The 17,422-nt window shown below is 42.9% G+C and overlaps 1 protein-coding gene across 1 annotated transcript in view; it reads right to left on the minus strand.

Moving 5' to 3' along the window:
• Positions 1–5,450: 5,450 nt before the first annotated feature.
• unc13bb (unc-13 homolog Bb (C. elegans)) overlaps positions 5,451–17,422 on the minus strand; it is a 79,167-nt gene continuing 67,195 nt past the window's right edge. Inside the window, exons 31-43 of the mRNA XM_063014698.1 lie at positions 17,209–17,305; positions 16,871–17,014; positions 16,562–16,639; positions 15,517–15,594; positions 12,469–12,557; positions 12,240–12,386; positions 11,350–11,479; positions 11,092–11,142; positions 10,376–10,453; positions 10,074–10,221; positions 8,022–8,114; positions 7,227–7,386; positions 5,451–5,758 (exon numbers count right to left, since the gene is read on the minus strand). Of these exons, the coding sequence (XP_062870768.1) occupies positions 5,473–5,758; positions 7,227–7,386; positions 8,022–8,114; positions 10,074–10,221; positions 10,376–10,453; positions 11,092–11,142; positions 11,350–11,479; positions 12,240–12,386; positions 12,469–12,557; positions 15,517–15,594; positions 16,562–16,639; positions 16,871–17,014; positions 17,209–17,305 (1,579 nt within the window). The 3' untranslated portion in view covers positions 5,451–5,472. The remainder of the gene's footprint in view (positions 5,759–7,226; positions 7,387–8,021; positions 8,115–10,073; positions 10,222–10,375; positions 10,454–11,091; positions 11,143–11,349; positions 11,480–12,239; positions 12,387–12,468; positions 12,558–15,516; positions 15,595–16,561; positions 16,640–16,870; positions 17,015–17,208; positions 17,306–17,422) is intronic.

Consider the following 17,422-nt stretch of genomic DNA (forward strand, 5'->3'; position numbering starts at 1 on the left):
ATGGAGTGGCGTTACAGGCACAGAGCAAACAGCGAGTGATCTTTGGACTCCGGAGCGAGAGCCGAGCATAAACACAGACTGAACAAAGTGAACACGTTATCACAGAGCAGAGATACGTTAATGCACGGCACGGCTGATGCTCATTTACTCATTTGTTTATAGGAAGTTTGCTGCGGGTGGTGTGTAAGATCTGTTTCTGATATGATATGAGGTGATTTCTAAAGTGGCACCTGTTAGTGGGGGGGATATATTAGGCAGCAAGTGAACATTTTATCCTTAAAGCTGATGTTAGAAGCAGGAAAAATGGACGAGTGTGAGGATCTGAGCGAGTTTGATGAGGACCAAATTGTGATGGCTAGACGTCTGGGTCAGAGCATCTCCAAAACTGCAGCTCTTGTGGGGTGTTCCCAGTCTGCAGTGATCAGTATCTACCAAAAGTGCTCCAAGGAAGGAACAGTGGTAAACCGGCGACAGGGTCATGGGCAGCCAAGGCTCATTGATGCACGTGGGGAGCGAAGGATGGTCCGATCTAACAGACAAGCTACTGTAGCTCAAACTGCTGAAGAAGTTCATGCTGGTTCTGATAGAAAGGTGTCAGAATACACAGAGCATCACAGTTTGTTGCGTATGGGGCTGCATAGCCGCAAACCAGTCAGGGTGCCCATGCTGACCCCTGTCCACCACCGAAAGCGCCAACAATGGGCACGTGAACATCATAACTGGACCACGGAGCAATGGAAGAAGGCGGCCTGGTCTGATGAATCACGTTTTCTTTTACATCACGTGGATGTAACGCCGGGTGCGTGAGCGTCGTTTACCTGGGGAACACACAGCACCAGGATGCACTATGGGAAGAAGGCGAGCCGGCGGAGGCAGTGTGACGCTTTGGGCGACGTTCTGCTGGGAAACTTTGTGTCCTGCCATCCACGTGGATGTTACTCTGACTCATACCGCCTATCTAAGCATGTTACAGACCATGTTCACACTTTCACGGTTCTTTGATGGCTGTGGCACCCTGCCACAAAGCAGAAATGCTTCAGGAACGGTTTGGGGAGCACAACAGCCAGTTCGAGGTGTTGATCTCAATCCAGTCAAGCATCTGTGGGACGTGCTGGACAAACAGGTCCGATCCATGGAGGCGCCACCTCACAACTTACAGGAGTCAAAGGATCTGCTGCTGACATCTTGGTGCCAGATACCTGTCTAGGTCTAGTGGAGTCCATGCCTCGATGGGTCAGGATTTAACCCAATGTTAGGAAGGTGGTCATAGTGTTACATTCACATGCCCAACAATCAGACAAAAAGGCCAAACGGGAGCGTGATCGGTCCAACAAGCATTGTGACACTAAGTTCTGGTGCATTTGTGCTATTTAATCAATCTGCAGGTAAAAATATGGGCACCCAAAACAGACTGAGACCCAAATCTGGTACAACTGTGTACTCTTACTGAGGTGAAGAGAGGGAGAGACGAGTCCTTAAAACAGGGGTGCCCACACTTTTGTGGCTTAAGATCTACTATTTTCAGTCTACAGGTCATCATCGATCTACTTTTTAAAAAGGTTATCCTCATCATTGTTCAAAAAAGCTTTAAAGCTTCTTAAAATGCACTTCAGTTTCTATAGTGATATTCAGCATTACAGAGCAAGCGAGTGAAAAATCACACTGACCTCATTCTGATGATTTACACTGAATGGTGTCGGTCAGGTTTATGTATCTGGACAGGAGCTGCTGATACTGATTCTCAAGCAGATTCCAAGTGTTCATCAGTAAGTGTGGACCCATATTTACACTTCATTATTTTCATGTGGGGAAAAGGCTGATTCACACAAGCAGGTCGATCCAAAAATGCTGTCAAATATGTGGCACATTTTTCCAGTTCCAAAACTGTCCAGCAGAGGCGCTTGACTTTATACGAATCTTATATTGTGGGGTAAATTTCTCCATCAGCTTCTTTCACGTATGAACAAAACAGCGTCTCTGCAGCGTTCTTGGCTTCTCAAATTGAAGCGTTTTTGGTTACTTTGTGCTCGGTTGCTCACTCATCTTCACAAACAGTGCAGGTTACAAAAGGAAAAATGCAAAAATGGCGCAAACTGGCTACTGATGAATGAAAACTTTCTAGATTTGCGGTGCTTTAGACAGGCTGAGGTGTAGCTGTGGTAACAAACTGTAAATTAAAGAAACAGTGGTCACATTTCATGTTGACCTGTTTGAATGAGGCGCGATCTACCAGCGTGCACTGTGCCATCGACTGGTCAATCGCGATCGAAGTATTGGGCACCCCTGCCTTAGGATTATGTCAAAATGACATATGTGATCATTTTTATACAACACTTACAACAAATAGTAAACTCTGACACACACACACACACACACACACACACACACACACACACACACACACACACACACACACACAGGAAAACTTCAAATATTCATTTCAATTATTTATGAAACAGTAATAGAGAAGAGTTTATGAATACAGAACATAAAAATAAACAATAATGAAATGTAAACACTTTCATCATGGCAAAACCTCCTTCAGTACATTTTCATGTTTTTATCAACACAATATTTTGGGGTTTTTTTCCAGTAGTGACAAAATACAACATAAATAAAAGGACACAAATCCAGACTGACGTGTTTCATCACACTGAGGAATGAATGTTGGCACATCAAATGTGTATTTTTTTAACAGTGGAGTCATTAATTTGTCATAAGGTCACATTTAAACTCACAACCTTTTGATTAACAGCCCAAATCTCTACTTCTAAAGCTAAGTTCTACAGACTGGGTGCAGATAATATATAATATATAGTATATAGTCGGCTGTATCTCGTATTATACAGAGAAGCGCTTGGACACTAAACAATCTGAGTTGGTTTTATTTGAAGGGTGTTACTCTGCTTCAGCTAAACAAATTCACTATAAACATAATAATTTACACTTATTTAAATAAATTCTTACAAAAGCCATTAATAAAATCACTTTCGCTTCATGTTTATAAAACTGCGGGTTGGATGAACCTGCATTGGTAATGTTGTACCAGCCGCAGTTTGCCGACCTCTAGCGGCGGAGCAGCAGAATTACAGCAGAAATACATGACACATTCCACGTGGAATCATGGGAAAACAAACATAAAAAAAACATAATAAACAAAAAGAAATGTATATTCCCCAAATACCCACATTTAGTATAACAATATTCCACTGTAGTGTATGAAACATCGCCAATGAAGGTGAAATTCTGTCCATCCATCAGTCTTCACACGTTTATTATTATTTATTTGGCACTTAATTTAATACATTTAAATTCTAAACACATTTGATTTAGATAGGAGTACGACACGATAAAATACACCACAATACATCACACACTATATCACCAAAAGTATTTGGACACCTGACCATGAGCTTTCCAGCTATAACAACAGCCACCCCTCTGAGAAGGCTTCTCACAAAACTTTGAAGTACGCCTGTGGAAATTTGTGCCCAGTATTTGTATGGATGGAACCTGATGTTGGTCGAGAAAGCCTCAGTTGATGTTCCGGTTAATTCCAGAGCTGTTCTTTAAAAATTAAAAGGTCCTTCCCTAAACTTACTTACTTTCTTAATCGCTTATCCAATCAAGGGTTGTGGGGGGGGGGGGGGTTGCTGGAGCCTATACCAGCTTTTCAATGGGCGCAAGGTACACAGTATCACCCTGGACAGGGCACACACACCCATTAACCTATAGGGCAATTCGGTGTCTGCGTGGAAGGAAACCGGAGCTCCCGGAGGAAACCCACGCGGACACGGGGAGAACATGCAAACTCCACACAGAAAGGACCCGGACCGTTCCACCTGGGGATCGAACCCAAGACCGTCCTTCCCTAAACTGTTAAAAGCATATGATTTCCTTTATATTACTAATTTATTACACCTGTTTAAACACGAATTTAAAAATAGAACTGATGTCCCAATACTTTTGTCCATATAGTGTATCTATGTGTGATGATTTATTATTTATTACATACACCGATCAGCCATAACATTAAAACCACCTCCTTGTTTCTACACTCACTGTCCATTTTATCAGCTCCACTTACCATATAGAAGCTCTTTATAGTTCTACAATTACTGACTGTAGTCCATCTGTTTCTCTGCATGCTTTATTACCCCCTTTCACCACAGAGCAGGTATTATTTAGGTGGTGGATGATTCTCAGCACTGCAGTGACACTGACATGGTGGTGGTGTGTTAGTGTGTGTTGTGCTGGTATGAGTGGATCAGACACAGCAGCGCTGCTGGAGTTTTTAAACACTGTGTCCACTCACTGTCCACTCTATTAGACACTCCTACCTAGTCGGTCCACCTTGTAGATGTAAAGTCAGAGACGATCACTCATCTATTGCTGCTGTTTAAGTTGGTCTTCTTCTAGACCTTCATCAGTGGTCACAGGACGCTGCCCACGGGGCGCTGTTGGCTGGATATTTTTGGTTGGTGGACTATTCTCAGTCCAGCAGTGACAGTGAGGTGTTTAAAAACTCCAGCACTTAAATAATATCTGCTCTGTGGTGGTCCTGTGGGGGTCCTGACCATTGAAGGACAGAATGAAAGGGGGGTAATAAAGCATGCAGAGAAACAGATGGACTACAGTCAGTAATTGTAGAACTACAAAGTGCTTCTATATGGTAAGTGGAGCTGATAAAATGGACAGTGAGTGTAGAAACAAGGAGGTGGTTTTAATGTTATGGCTGATCGGTGTATATATTTATTTATATTTATTATTTAGCTGGTTTAAACACTTGTTATGGTACTGTGTGATATTTATTTGTCTGTAAACCTGTGTGTTATATTTATTTTTAAATTATGAATTAAATTCCTTTCCCACGTTCACCACACTTACACTGGCCGAGGAGAGACGCAAACTGGCATGTACAAATTCCTTAATGGTGCCGTTTGCCAGTCAGGATCACGTTCCATTTAAACTCTTGATCACTGACTTATAGGAATAAAATATAAATGACGGAGCTCTAACGCTGACTGTTCTCTCCAGATCACGTAAATGAGAAGGCACACGGTCAGGGATCATCGTGATTCTACCTGCTTGGCAGTTGACAGGGAGGTAAAAAGTGTACGTACCGCGGTATTCGGAGGAAAAACACTGGAAAACCCAAAAATACAAAGAATTTGGAATACAAAATCTGCTAAACGTCGTGCTAATTCGACACGTTGAACAAAATAAGGCATTTAACACACATGGCAACAGGAAAACGTGACAGGAGTACGATACGGATAGGAACCCTGTGTGTAGTCTACAGTCTGAGACATATCCGAGGCCCACAAACACACTGAGATTACATAAAGAAGAGCTTCTTGTTTCCTGAAGCAGTTCTCGGAGGCTCCTCTTCATCCACCGTAACACAGGAAACAGGGCACAGGGGTTCAGGTCCCATCCGCGTTCCCAAAATCGCCCCACCTCCCGGGTCCCTCACCTGCCCTCCTCGGCCGAGCGCGTCTCAGACTTGAGCTTGACGAACTCTCGCGCCACCTCGTCCCCCGAGCGCTGGGACAGGATCCGCATGACGGTCAGTCCCGTGTCGTCTATGTGCACCTGCGATCCCAGCGGGCACCAACAGGCGCAGCTCGCGCGCTGTGCCACGTCCCGCAGCTGGATGAGGGCCACGCCCACCACCCGGTCGGCCCGTCCGAAGCAGTAGTCCTTCACGCAGACCTGGAGCTCGTAACTCTCCGGCCCGTCCTCGTTCCCCAGGATGCTGTTACACACACGCGAACACACACATGGACATGTATTGATATCTTACACACTATAGGGTCAAAAGTATGTGGACACCAAACGTTTCAATAAAATAAAAAAAAATTGGACCCTTTTCCTTGCAACAAGCAAGGATCAAAAGACACCCGAACACCCCCGGGGACGAGCCAGATGTTCTCGTCCAACGTCAGTCCCTGATCTCACAAATGCTCGTGTGTTTGAATACATGAGCACAGATCCCTATAGATACACTCCAAAATACTGTAAACAAAACTCTTCCCAAAATATTGAGGTGTGACTCCATAGACTTCGTATTAACACCTGTACTCTAACACGGGGTCATGATCAGGTGTCCACTTACACTATACTGCCAGAAGTATTCGCTCGTCTGCCTTCACACGCATATGAACTTGAGTGACTCCCATTCTTAATCCAGAGGGTTTAATATGATGTCGGTCCACCCTTTACAGCTATAACAGCTTCAACTCTTCCGGGAAGGCTTTCCACAAAGTTTAGGAGTGTGTTTATGAGAATTTTTGACCATTCTTCCAGAAGCGCATTTGTGAGGTCAGACACTGATGTTGGACGAGAAGGCCTGGCTCACAGTCTCCGCTCTAATTCATCCCAAAGGTGTTCTATCAGGTTGAGGTCAGGACTCTGTGCAGGCCAGTCAAGTTCTTCAACACCAAACTCGCTCATCCACGTCTTTATGGACCTTGCTGCACACCATAATCCCCCCTCCACCACACTTTACACTCGGCACAATACAGTCAGACAGGTACCGTTCTCCTGGCAACCGCCAAACCCAGACCATCGTCAATCGGATCGCCAGACGGAGAAACATGATCCGTCACTCCAGAGAACACGTCTCTACTGCTCTAGAGTCCAGTGTCAGTGTGCTTTACAACTCCGCATACGACGCTTTGCATTGCACTTGGTGATGTGAGGCTTGGATGCAGCTGCTCGACCATGGAAACCCGTTCCATGAAGCTCTACACACTGTTCTTCAGCTAATCTGAAGGCCACATGAAGTTTGGAGGTCTGTAGTGATCGACTCTGCAGAAAGTTGGTGACCTCTGTGCACTATGTTCCTCAGCATCCGCTGACCCGCCCTGTCATTTTACGTGGTAACACTTCGTGGCTGAGTTGCTGTCGTTCCCAATCGCTTCCACTTTGTTATAATAGCACTGACAGTCGACTGTGGAATATTTAGTAGTGATGAAATTTCACGACTGGACTTGTTGCACAGGTGGCATCATGGTACCACGCTGGAATTCACTGAGCTCCTGAGAGCGACCCATTCTTTCACTAATGTATGTAGAAGCAGTCTGCATGCCTAGGTACTTGGTTTTATACACCTGTGGAAGTGATGGAAGTGATTGGAACACCTGAATTTAATGATTTGGATGGGTGAGTGAATACTTTTGGCAATATTGTACTTTTAGCTATAGAGCGGATATTTTACTTACAAGTGGAATGTCTCATTAAATTTGGGCGCCCAGCTGTTGTTCTTGGACTTGGTGGTGAACTTGCGTTTCTTGTCGCTGAGGTGCGGGCCTATCATGGTGACCTCCACGAAGGGCCGGAAGATCCCAGACGTCTGCCACTTCAGGTCATTCGCTGCTACCACTGAGGACAGAGAGACAGCACCGCTAGCCAAAAAGTGCTGACAGTGTAAACAGAAGTGTGAATTACGCCACTGGTTTAGTACTAGCTGGTTATTTTCATGTTTTACCCAGCAAACTACACCCACTGAGACCCTGACCAGTATAAATCAGTGATAAAACAGATAGTAAATGAATGAACCACTGCTCCACCTTGCTCAGGGTCGCGACAGGTCCGACTTCTCGTTAAGCAAAACAACTCAGACAGAATTTATTCAGCCACCCCCTCCTCACTAGACAGAGCCAATCGTGTACGTATGCAGGGCCCGACTGGCTGATAGCACTGCTGAGAATTCTATCAATAGAGGGCTAGCATAATGGCCCCTTTTTAGCCAACACACATCCCTAAACAGTCATCAGCCAGGATATAAGATGAGACTTTTGTCATTGTAGTTATACTTTGTTTGGTAGCTCTCAGAGAGACCAGCAGCAATATTACAATTTATACATCAATATACGTATAACTGCGTACAACATAAAAACATACAAAATATAGAACGTTTACATGCCGATATATATGTAAATAAAAATAATATGATGTAATCAAGGTTGAATCGAGTTGAAATGAATGTAAATGAACGCAGGTGCAGCAGGTCTCACCTTTCACCGTGACCTTGTGCTCTCCTGTACCTGGATGGGTGAACAGATCGATCTGTATGGACACCTCTCCTACTGGTTTATCCACCCCCGAGCCTACACACACACACACACACACACACACACACACACACACACACACACACACACACACACACACACAGAGAGAGTGGAATGTGAACAGTGGGTCTAGAATAGCACAACAGCATAAGAATGAGACCGTCTGCTCTGTCTGCAGTGCTCATATTCATATTAATATGATCTTATACCTAGAGAAAATTTAAAGCAACCAATCCATCTTCATCATGGTTACAAATATACATTAAATTAAAGAAATATAAAATAAGTGTGCATGTTTGTAAATGCTGTGTGGTGGCAGGACAGTTCTGCAGTTCTGCAGTTTCAGGATCATCCAAGCTCCTCTGTTGTCTAGTTTTCATTTCAAAGATTAAAAGTCTTGGTATGGACCATAAAAGTCTTTTGGTTGGTCTCGTCTTGGACTTAATCATGATCAGTCTAGTCTTGGTTCTAATTTAAAGCCTTGCTCTTCTTTTAATCTCAACCAGCTTTTGTCTTGTACAACAGCTGTTCATTTAAAATCATCCAAATATCTGAGACTTAACTAACAGAATATATAAAAGGTGAATGGTCGACACCAAAAGTCTTAACTGATAAACTTAGGCAGTTGTAGCTTAGTGGTTAAGATACTGGACTAGTAATCAAAAGGTCGCTGGTTCAAGCCCCACCACTGCCAGTTTGCCACTGTTGGGCCCTTGAGCAAGGCCCTTAACCCTCAATTGCTTAGACAAAATATACTTCTAAGTCGCTTTGGATAAAAGCGTCTGCAAAATGCCGAAAAATGTAAATGTAATGTAAATAAACATTTGAGGTAAATGAAAGAAACATTTAAACTAAATAGAGGAAACATTTGATAAAGGAAAGATAAAAATGAAATAAAAATTGTTGATAAGCTTCATATCATATCAGCAACATAATTATGAGCAAGATTAATGAAAACTGACTCATGTTTCTGACAGCAAACAGAAATATAAAAGAACTCTATTATTAATTCTTTATTTTAGTGATTGAATGATTGATTACTTTATTGATCCTTAAAGGAAATTTGAAGTATTACAGCAGCAATTCACAAACATCACACAACAAAACTTCAATGATAAGATATAAAACTATTTTTTAAAAATACAAATATAAGAATATAAAGAACATAAGACAAAGAACCAAACACTAAAGGAGTAAGCCATTTGTGACTGAATGTGAAACACACAGGGCTCAGAAATGCACCTACCCCGGGTCGCCACAACCTTCTCGCTAGACGTTATCCGTATCCCTTTCCCATCATGCACTGGGGCAGAAAGAGCAGGGGAAAAGGAAAAGCACAGCACAGCAACACAGAGTCAGAGAGAAACAAAGACGACGAGAAGAGTAGCACCAGAAAGAGGAGACACACGGTACAGAAACAGACAGAAGCTTAGTAAACTGGTCTGGGTGGCCAGATATAATAAAAACCCTCCAGACAAACAGAATCAGAAGCTGCTGTAAGATGAGTGACAGTGCTTACAGTCAAGCAAGCTTTACAGTGCTTGATGTTTATGAATGCCCTCCCAACAACAAAATGTATTAAAGCTTCAGGGTGTGGATTTTTAATGCATTACTTCCCCAATCTAGTCGTATCCAATTATCAGCATCGTATGGGGATCCGTATAGCGCACGGAGAGTCTATGAGGCGCCATCGATCAGCCAGCAGAGGGCGTAACTGCAGCACTTATGAGAAACCCTTTAGCATTCCCACCCTCAGTTGAGCCAATCATTGTCCATCAAGGCACCCGGCCGACCGCTAGCAGTGCAGGGTGATGATTTAAAGCTTGATGGATTGTTGACAGTGTCATGCATGTTCCAAACGCTTCTAATTAATGACAAATTGGTGAAGGACTTATTCGGAATGATTTATATGGGCACAGAGAAGCCATTGTACAAAGTAGTGACCTCTGGACGTCAAGGGCTGATTTCGGAACGTGGAGGACGAGGGGTACGTACCCTGGGCGTGCTGGGTGGTGATGAAGGTCTTGATGAGCGTATCGGTGGTCTGTGTGTACAGGGACAGAGCATGACGTAGAGATGAGAGCTCAGCACTTTTCTCCAGGAAGGTTTTCTTCAACCCGTTTCCTCCAGCGTGGAAATATTGCTGACGGAGAAAAAGAATTCACTCATATACTCTAATCCCACACAAATTCCCACACACATACTTCAAATCCTGATGAGAAGCCTTTTCTTAAGAGAGGCTGTTGTTCCAGCTTAAAGATCACATAGAGGTTTTGGATGTGAGGTGCTGCTGATACCTTGATGGTGTCCAGAGCCACGTCCATGACCGCACACTGCTTGGGTGTCAGACTTTTAGCTTCTCCAGACATGTGATCCTGCAATTACAGAATAAAAGTCACATCAATCATTACTTTCTTTCTACCTTCCTTCATTCCTTCCCTGTCTGTCTGTCTGTCTGTCTGTCTGCCTTCCTTCTGAACTTCTTTCCTTCCCTCCCTCCCTCACTGTCTGTCTGCCTTCCTTCCAAACTTCCTTCCTTTCAATCTTCCTTCCTGCCTGCCTGCCTGTCTTTCTTTTTTTTCTCTTTCTTTCTTTATTGTCTTCCTTCCTTTTCTTTTCTTTTCTTTCCGACCGGTTCATCTCAGATCCGCTGTTGCTCACAAACTCATAAAGAAATAACTTTTGTACAGGGTCAATCCATGATAGGGCAACACAAACATACAGACTCACTTAGATCCTCACTTCAGTGGGCAACTTATTGCAGCCAATCCACCTGCCACACAGAGTACTGAGCAGAAACCCACCTGGACAATGGATCTTGTGACTGGACTTCTGTATCTCTCGCCCATCAGGGATTCCTACATTACAAATCCAGCCCATTTGGTACCTTGTACCCTTGTTGTAAACATGATGAAGTCCAGGTGAGATCCGACTTATCTTAGGTTAGCTGGTCTCCATGACAAAGAAAGCTTAGATCAGAAGGTCAAGAAAGGAACATAAAGTGATAACCTACCTTAAGTTTAGATAGCTGGCCGAGATCTTTAGCAGCGGAAAATATTTTGCCCTGTTAAAGACAAAGAAGAAACACAAACAGAAGTGGTAAATGAAACAGATTCTCAGAAAAAGCACAATAAATATATACGTAAAAAAAAAATAAACTGGTCGAAAATGACGTCTTTTAGTTTTTTTTGTTGCAGAAATAATATAAATCATAAGAATTAGACGTCCTGTACAGGTGTGTGATGGTTTCAGGTAAAAGACGTGAGGAGACACTTACAATGGTGTCGTTTCCCTGAGGCAGGACGATGGTTTTCTCCAGACTGTTCATCACGATCCTCCACAGTTCCTTCAGTACTCGCTTCAGCACCGTCTTCTCACACACAGACGCAAACAGCATCAAACTAAACACACACACACACACACACACACACACACACACACACACACACACACACACACACACACGGTTTTACATGATGTTTTATGAGAGAAGCAGCCTGGATGTCTGCAAAATTGCATTCTGGGTTTGAAATCAATATCCAGTCCCACCCGGTCCAGTCCTTCAACCTATAAATCAACATCCCACATCCCACCCCAGTCTGACAAGTCTGGATAAAATGACCACTGCATGTGGCTGTAGTGCTTCTATAGTCTCTTAGACTGGACGTTAGGACTCAGACATCCTACTAGGTCAGTGGTTCTCAAACAGCAGTACCTGACGCTCATTAGTTAAGGATTTTGCTCAGGGGTCCAACACTGATAATATGGTGGTGGTGGGGCTTAAACCAGCAACCTCCTAATCAATAGTCCAGTACTTTAACCGCTGAGCTACCACTGCTCTGGAATGACCTTGGAAAATAAATACAACTATAATAATTGTGTAATAAACACTAGGCGCTTGGGTGGCGCAGTGGTAAAACATGCTATTCCAAAACCACCGAGATCCAGGCTTCAAATTTCAGTGATAGTACTGGCTGGTCGGGCCTCTACACAGACACGATTGACTAGGACTGAGGGGAAGGGATGGCTGAACAACCTAGCCATTAGGAGGTGCACTCGTCAGTGGGCTCTCAATGCAGGTCCCAAACCCACAGGGGAATCTAACAAAAATATTGTGCCAAATCAGGTATTTTTAATCAACATCTCGTGCACGTGACTTACTTCCCATCCAAGAAGTCCATTAGCGGACGGAGCATGTTGTCCGAGTCGGCCTCCACTTGGTTGCGACTGTTGGCATTAGCCGGGCCTTTGATTTGGTACAGCAGACCGGCCATTTGCCGGGTGCACGCGTCAATACGAGTCTGAAAACTGAACACACACCAGCAGTGTTGGTTTTGGAGAAAACATTTCGATTGGTTTTATTCTTGTATGTAACAAGCCATGAACTCACATGTTTGCAAAGGTGGAGCTCAACTCATCCAGCACGTTGTTCAGCTTCACCTGCAGCTCGTTCAGTGTATCACTGGCCTCTGTGTCCATCTACACACACACACACATTTTATTGTTGACAGCAAATTGATCAAAGCAACAGTTTTATGAGGCTGAAACAAAAACCACAGAGCCCAACTGGCTTGTTTACATTGTTTACAAAGATCCAGACGCCCTTCACGTCACCATAACCTCCTAAAAACCGTGACAGACTCACACACAGGTTGTGGGGGATTACACCACCTCGTGCTGTAGTTCACCTTCTAAGCACTGGCGCATTGAATTTCGACCTGTGTGTGTCTTGTCCTTAGTGTGTTACTGCATCGCACCCAGTAAATCCAGTGAATTTGGGGGACGTGAACTCAGCCATGATGAAGCAGTGGTAAAACCATGAAAATGAATTAAATTAACAAAATAATGTTAAATGTTTTTGGAGTTTGGACACCTTCACAGTCAGTGGAGTTATTGACCAGTTGCAAATGGTAGAGAACCCCACACCAGAACCCAGTGCATAAACAAACCCACTCATCAGTGAGAAAAGAGAGGAAAGAACCTCATGCCACATCAACTTATATAAACTAGAAAATGATTCTGCACTGTACAGTCATGTGAACCCACCTTTTTACCATCAGTCTCCACCTTCAGGGGAAAGAAGTAGAAATACACATATAAAAACATGATTAGTGCTTTATTCATGTTGAGATTTGTTCAGCTAGGGGTGGAAGAAAAGCAGCAACAGTGGTGCTATGATATTTAACTTCTCACTTTTATCTTTAATCATAATAATGGTTAATATGGTAGGTCATGGTACTGAAATGTACTCGGGATTAGTAACTAGTAGCTCAGTTTAGTAAGTGGAGACTACGAGGGGAGAGTGTGTTAGTGAAACACTGGAAGGAAATCACTCCATCCACACAAACACACACTACGTGGAGATCAGATCCTACGTTCAGAAAGATGTTCCAAATATATTTAGACATGTTCGGTGCCTGGAGTATGTTCAGTTTCTTCAGTTTTGTACTGGAGCTTCAGGACTGATGTACAGACAAGTAATGGTAGCTTGTTTAGCATTAGAATGAGGGTTTTATAGTTTAATAGACACCCCAATTTAGACATATCCAATGTTCCATTCAGTGGCGTAACTAGGAGCTCATGGGCCCTAGTGCAAAAAACAATTTGGGCCCCCTCAACAAATATATATATTTGTATAGTGCACCTGCCCCCCCTGTCGTTACGCCACTGGTTCCATTGCACTTCAGCTGGTCAAGGGGGACTGCTGCTGGGAGAACACGCCTCCGTCGCCAGTGTTGCCACTTCTTGGGATCTTGGGATTTGGGGATTTTGCCAAGTAATCTTGGGTTTTATAATTTGCTCTCCAGCAATTAAAATCTGCATGTAATTTTATGGAATGACGAAGCGTACTACTACTAAACAATAACCCTTGGTTGTCGCTGGCCATTTCTACACCTACTGCACGTCTTTCTTTCTTCACATTTTCTTGGACGTGAGAACATAACGTCTGTTATCATCCGTGCATTTTACTTCCGTTTTTTTTTTGGTAATTGTTGTGATAGATTGCAGGAATAAATCTGCGTCGATCGTCGTCGTGTAAAACAGTTGAAAATCCTTTTCTCATTTTCTCATGGCATCGTTTGATGATTGCGATCAATTTGTAAGTACTAATACAGATAATGATCCGTGTTTTCTTTGTCAAGTACTTTTTGTTTTTGTGAGTAATTGTGAAAATACGTTATATAAACCTTCACAATTTTGTTGTTTTCAGTTATTTGGGATTTTTAGTACGATCTTGGGATTTTTGAGGCAAGATCTTGGGAATTCTTAAAATGGAGAGTGGCAACACTGGTAGCTCAGTTATTTTAGCTATAATATAGTTTCATTTATTTAAAATTTAGACATATCCAATTTTCCATTGCACTTGCGCTGGTCGGGGTGAACTGCAGAACTTTAACACATGCAGAGGAACACGCTATGAACTTTTTATTCCTCCACTGCTCGTCCCAACGCCTCAACCAGTCAGTCAGTGAAACATAATCAGTGTTGTGACACACTTCCTCTCATGTTTTATTACTTAGAGCACAGATAAGACGTGGTTTGAGGTTTAAATTGACTAAAATGATCCCAAAAATGAAGCTGTATTGTGATCTATGCACGCAGTCTGAACGATGCTAAACTGATAGCTGAGCTTCCATTAGCTGTTAGCATCTCAGTTCTTAGCATAAACTTCATTCACCAAACATGTCCTTGTGTGGATGATTAAATTTAGGGTAACAGGAAAATTTTGTAGGCACAATTAGGGGCTTATCTCGCATTAACAGACCTTTTCCACCTCATGCACTTCATCATCATCATCATCATTATCGCTTTCACTGAGCTGAGAGGAGCAAAATACACACTACAGTCAGAATGCCGATAGAGGGCGCCATTCACACACACACACACACACACACACACACACACACACACACACACTAACGCCATTCACACACACTTCACACAGATCAGATCGATTCGATTTTTAAACTTATTTTATTATACTAATAAATAAAATGCATCATTTATGTTGATTTTTATAGGTACCAAGACATGATGTGTGTTTATGTAAAATCTGTGTTTTTTTGTTTCTTTTATTGGTCTTGTACTATATGTTCGCCTTCAGTCTTATATTATTGAGGAATTTGAAGATTATTTCTGTATTCCTGTAATATCTTGGGTGAGGATTTCCTAAATATTTTGGGCATATGTTGTCTTTGTACTAGGGTCTTCTCCTAATATTAGGTGTTGGTGTGTGAGCCCGGAACGGACTATTTTACATCTAGTGTAGATAACTTAATCTGTACGTTTCCCACAGTGTATGTTTGGGGTGAATCTCATCTAGTTTATCATTTGTTTGAACACACTTCCATTGAACAATAATTCCACAGAGAGGAAACCAACGTCCGAGTCCAATTTCGCTCCAGAAATGATGTGTCTTCTTTGTGTTGTTTATTACCTGTTTGGCGCCCATCGACTCGAACATCTTCTCCAGCTGAACGCGTAACTGCTGGATGTTATTTATCAGGACACACGGCTATGGACAGGAAAATTTACTGAAGTTAATCAAACATTAAATCTGAACAAATCTACAGTTAGTTATTAGGTTTTATTTCCATGGCACATGAGTGAGAATGTGGATATTGGAGTGTCTGCAGTGTTTTTATCAGTGTTTGATGTTGTTAAAGTGTAAAAATCCCAAGTTTTTCCTGGTGAGGTCTTTTCCAAAAAATATTTAAGGGTTCCTGCTGAGTAGTGTTGAACATTAGACACTCCAGTGAGATGTTTTATGGTTAGTAATTCATTACATGTTTGGCAAAGTGGTGCCTCTTCACTCATCAACAGACACTTGTAAGTCTGAAATGGCCCATAAGGCACCTCGTATAAATGATTTGGTCTGCCCAGGTGGCACAGCAGGATGTTCCACTTACTCACTAGCGCTTGGATTCTAAACTCCCTGAGTTTGAGTAGGATGGGTGCCACCTAGCAAGTACAATAGGCAGAGTCTGCAGCAGACTAAATTGGCCACTAAAGTCTGCTGGGTGGGAAAAGACCGGACTAAAAAGGGGGGTGGGGTCATCGACGCTGTGTAAGGAACACGGAGATCAGCGTGTGACCGGCCTCACGTGTGTATTCACCAAAATACAGGTCAATAAGAAGGTGCACGCATGAGAGGAAGCATGTGTCAAGCAAATATACCCTCCTCTGACACTATCAAGGTCCCCAGCACTGGAAGACTAATACATTGGGAGAAAATCTGATTGGTTTTGGTTTCTATGTATGTATCATCTCCCAGTAGAACAGATGACTTCATGCAGTTATTGTGTTTTTCTGTTTGCTATTTGCTCATGGGGTCTGTTGGGGGGTATAAGGCACTTTGTAATTCCTTTTTTTTTTTGGCAGTTTTGGTTATAAGGTCAGCGTGGTTATTTCCTATGATACCACAATGCCCGTGTATTCAGCAAACAAATCTACAGAAAATATAAAGAAGCACAAAGACTTACAATCTTCTCTTTATCACAGTAGGAGGGGAAGTTCCTCTTCAGGGAGGCGCTGTACTGCAGCAGCACTTTGCTGATGGTCTAATAAAGACAAACAGTTCGAATGGAATTCAGATTTAGTATCGAGATACTTCCAGAAGTCCTGCATGAGTAGTTCTGTAAACCGAGTTTAGCTTTAATCAATCACTCTACATTTATTTTAACTCAGGAATGCACTGAGGGGAGATGAGAATCATTATGGCTCTGTACACACTTAGAGAAAGCTTAAGACCTTCTAAAAATTAACACACAAACAGAAGCTGCCGTGTTTACCTTGGCAAAGCGGCGGCTATAGTGCGCCATGACTTTGGGATCGGGACACTCCAGCTTCTTGATGATCTCGAAGCTCTGGTTGAGTTGAGTGAACACGTCCACCACCGAGCAGGAAAACAGAGCGTGCTCAGACGTCTGCTGGAACTAAAGAACAAAAAACAAGAAAAACGTTCCTGAAACGGGACGTCCGACATGCACACGGTCAGGCGTCCAAATACTTTTGGCCATACGGACAGTGTATATCCACTATTCTGCAAACTCCTTCCTGACATGGGGATCCACATCCGTCAGCTTTATTAACTCCAGAACCCTGCAGACAGTATAAATAAATAACTCACGCCATCCTTCTTGTCTCTCTCCAGGGCGCCGTTCATGAACTCCATGGACACGTCGTCATTCTCATCCAACCACTGCAGCACAAACTGCATGAACCAGCTGAAACCCAAACACGTACCTACATTATTACTGGTATACTAGTACAGACTAGCGTTATTTATATTAGTATGACTAGTGTACAGTAGATACCAGTGTTAGTAGTAGTAGTATCAATAG

Source organism: Trichomycterus rosablanca, chromosome 18 (genome assembly GCF_030014385.1).
Source record: "Trichomycterus rosablanca isolate fTriRos1 chromosome 18, fTriRos1.hap1, whole genome shotgun sequence".
In the NCBI taxonomy this organism is placed as follows: Eukaryota; Metazoa; Chordata; class Actinopteri; order Siluriformes; family Trichomycteridae; genus Trichomycterus; species Trichomycterus rosablanca.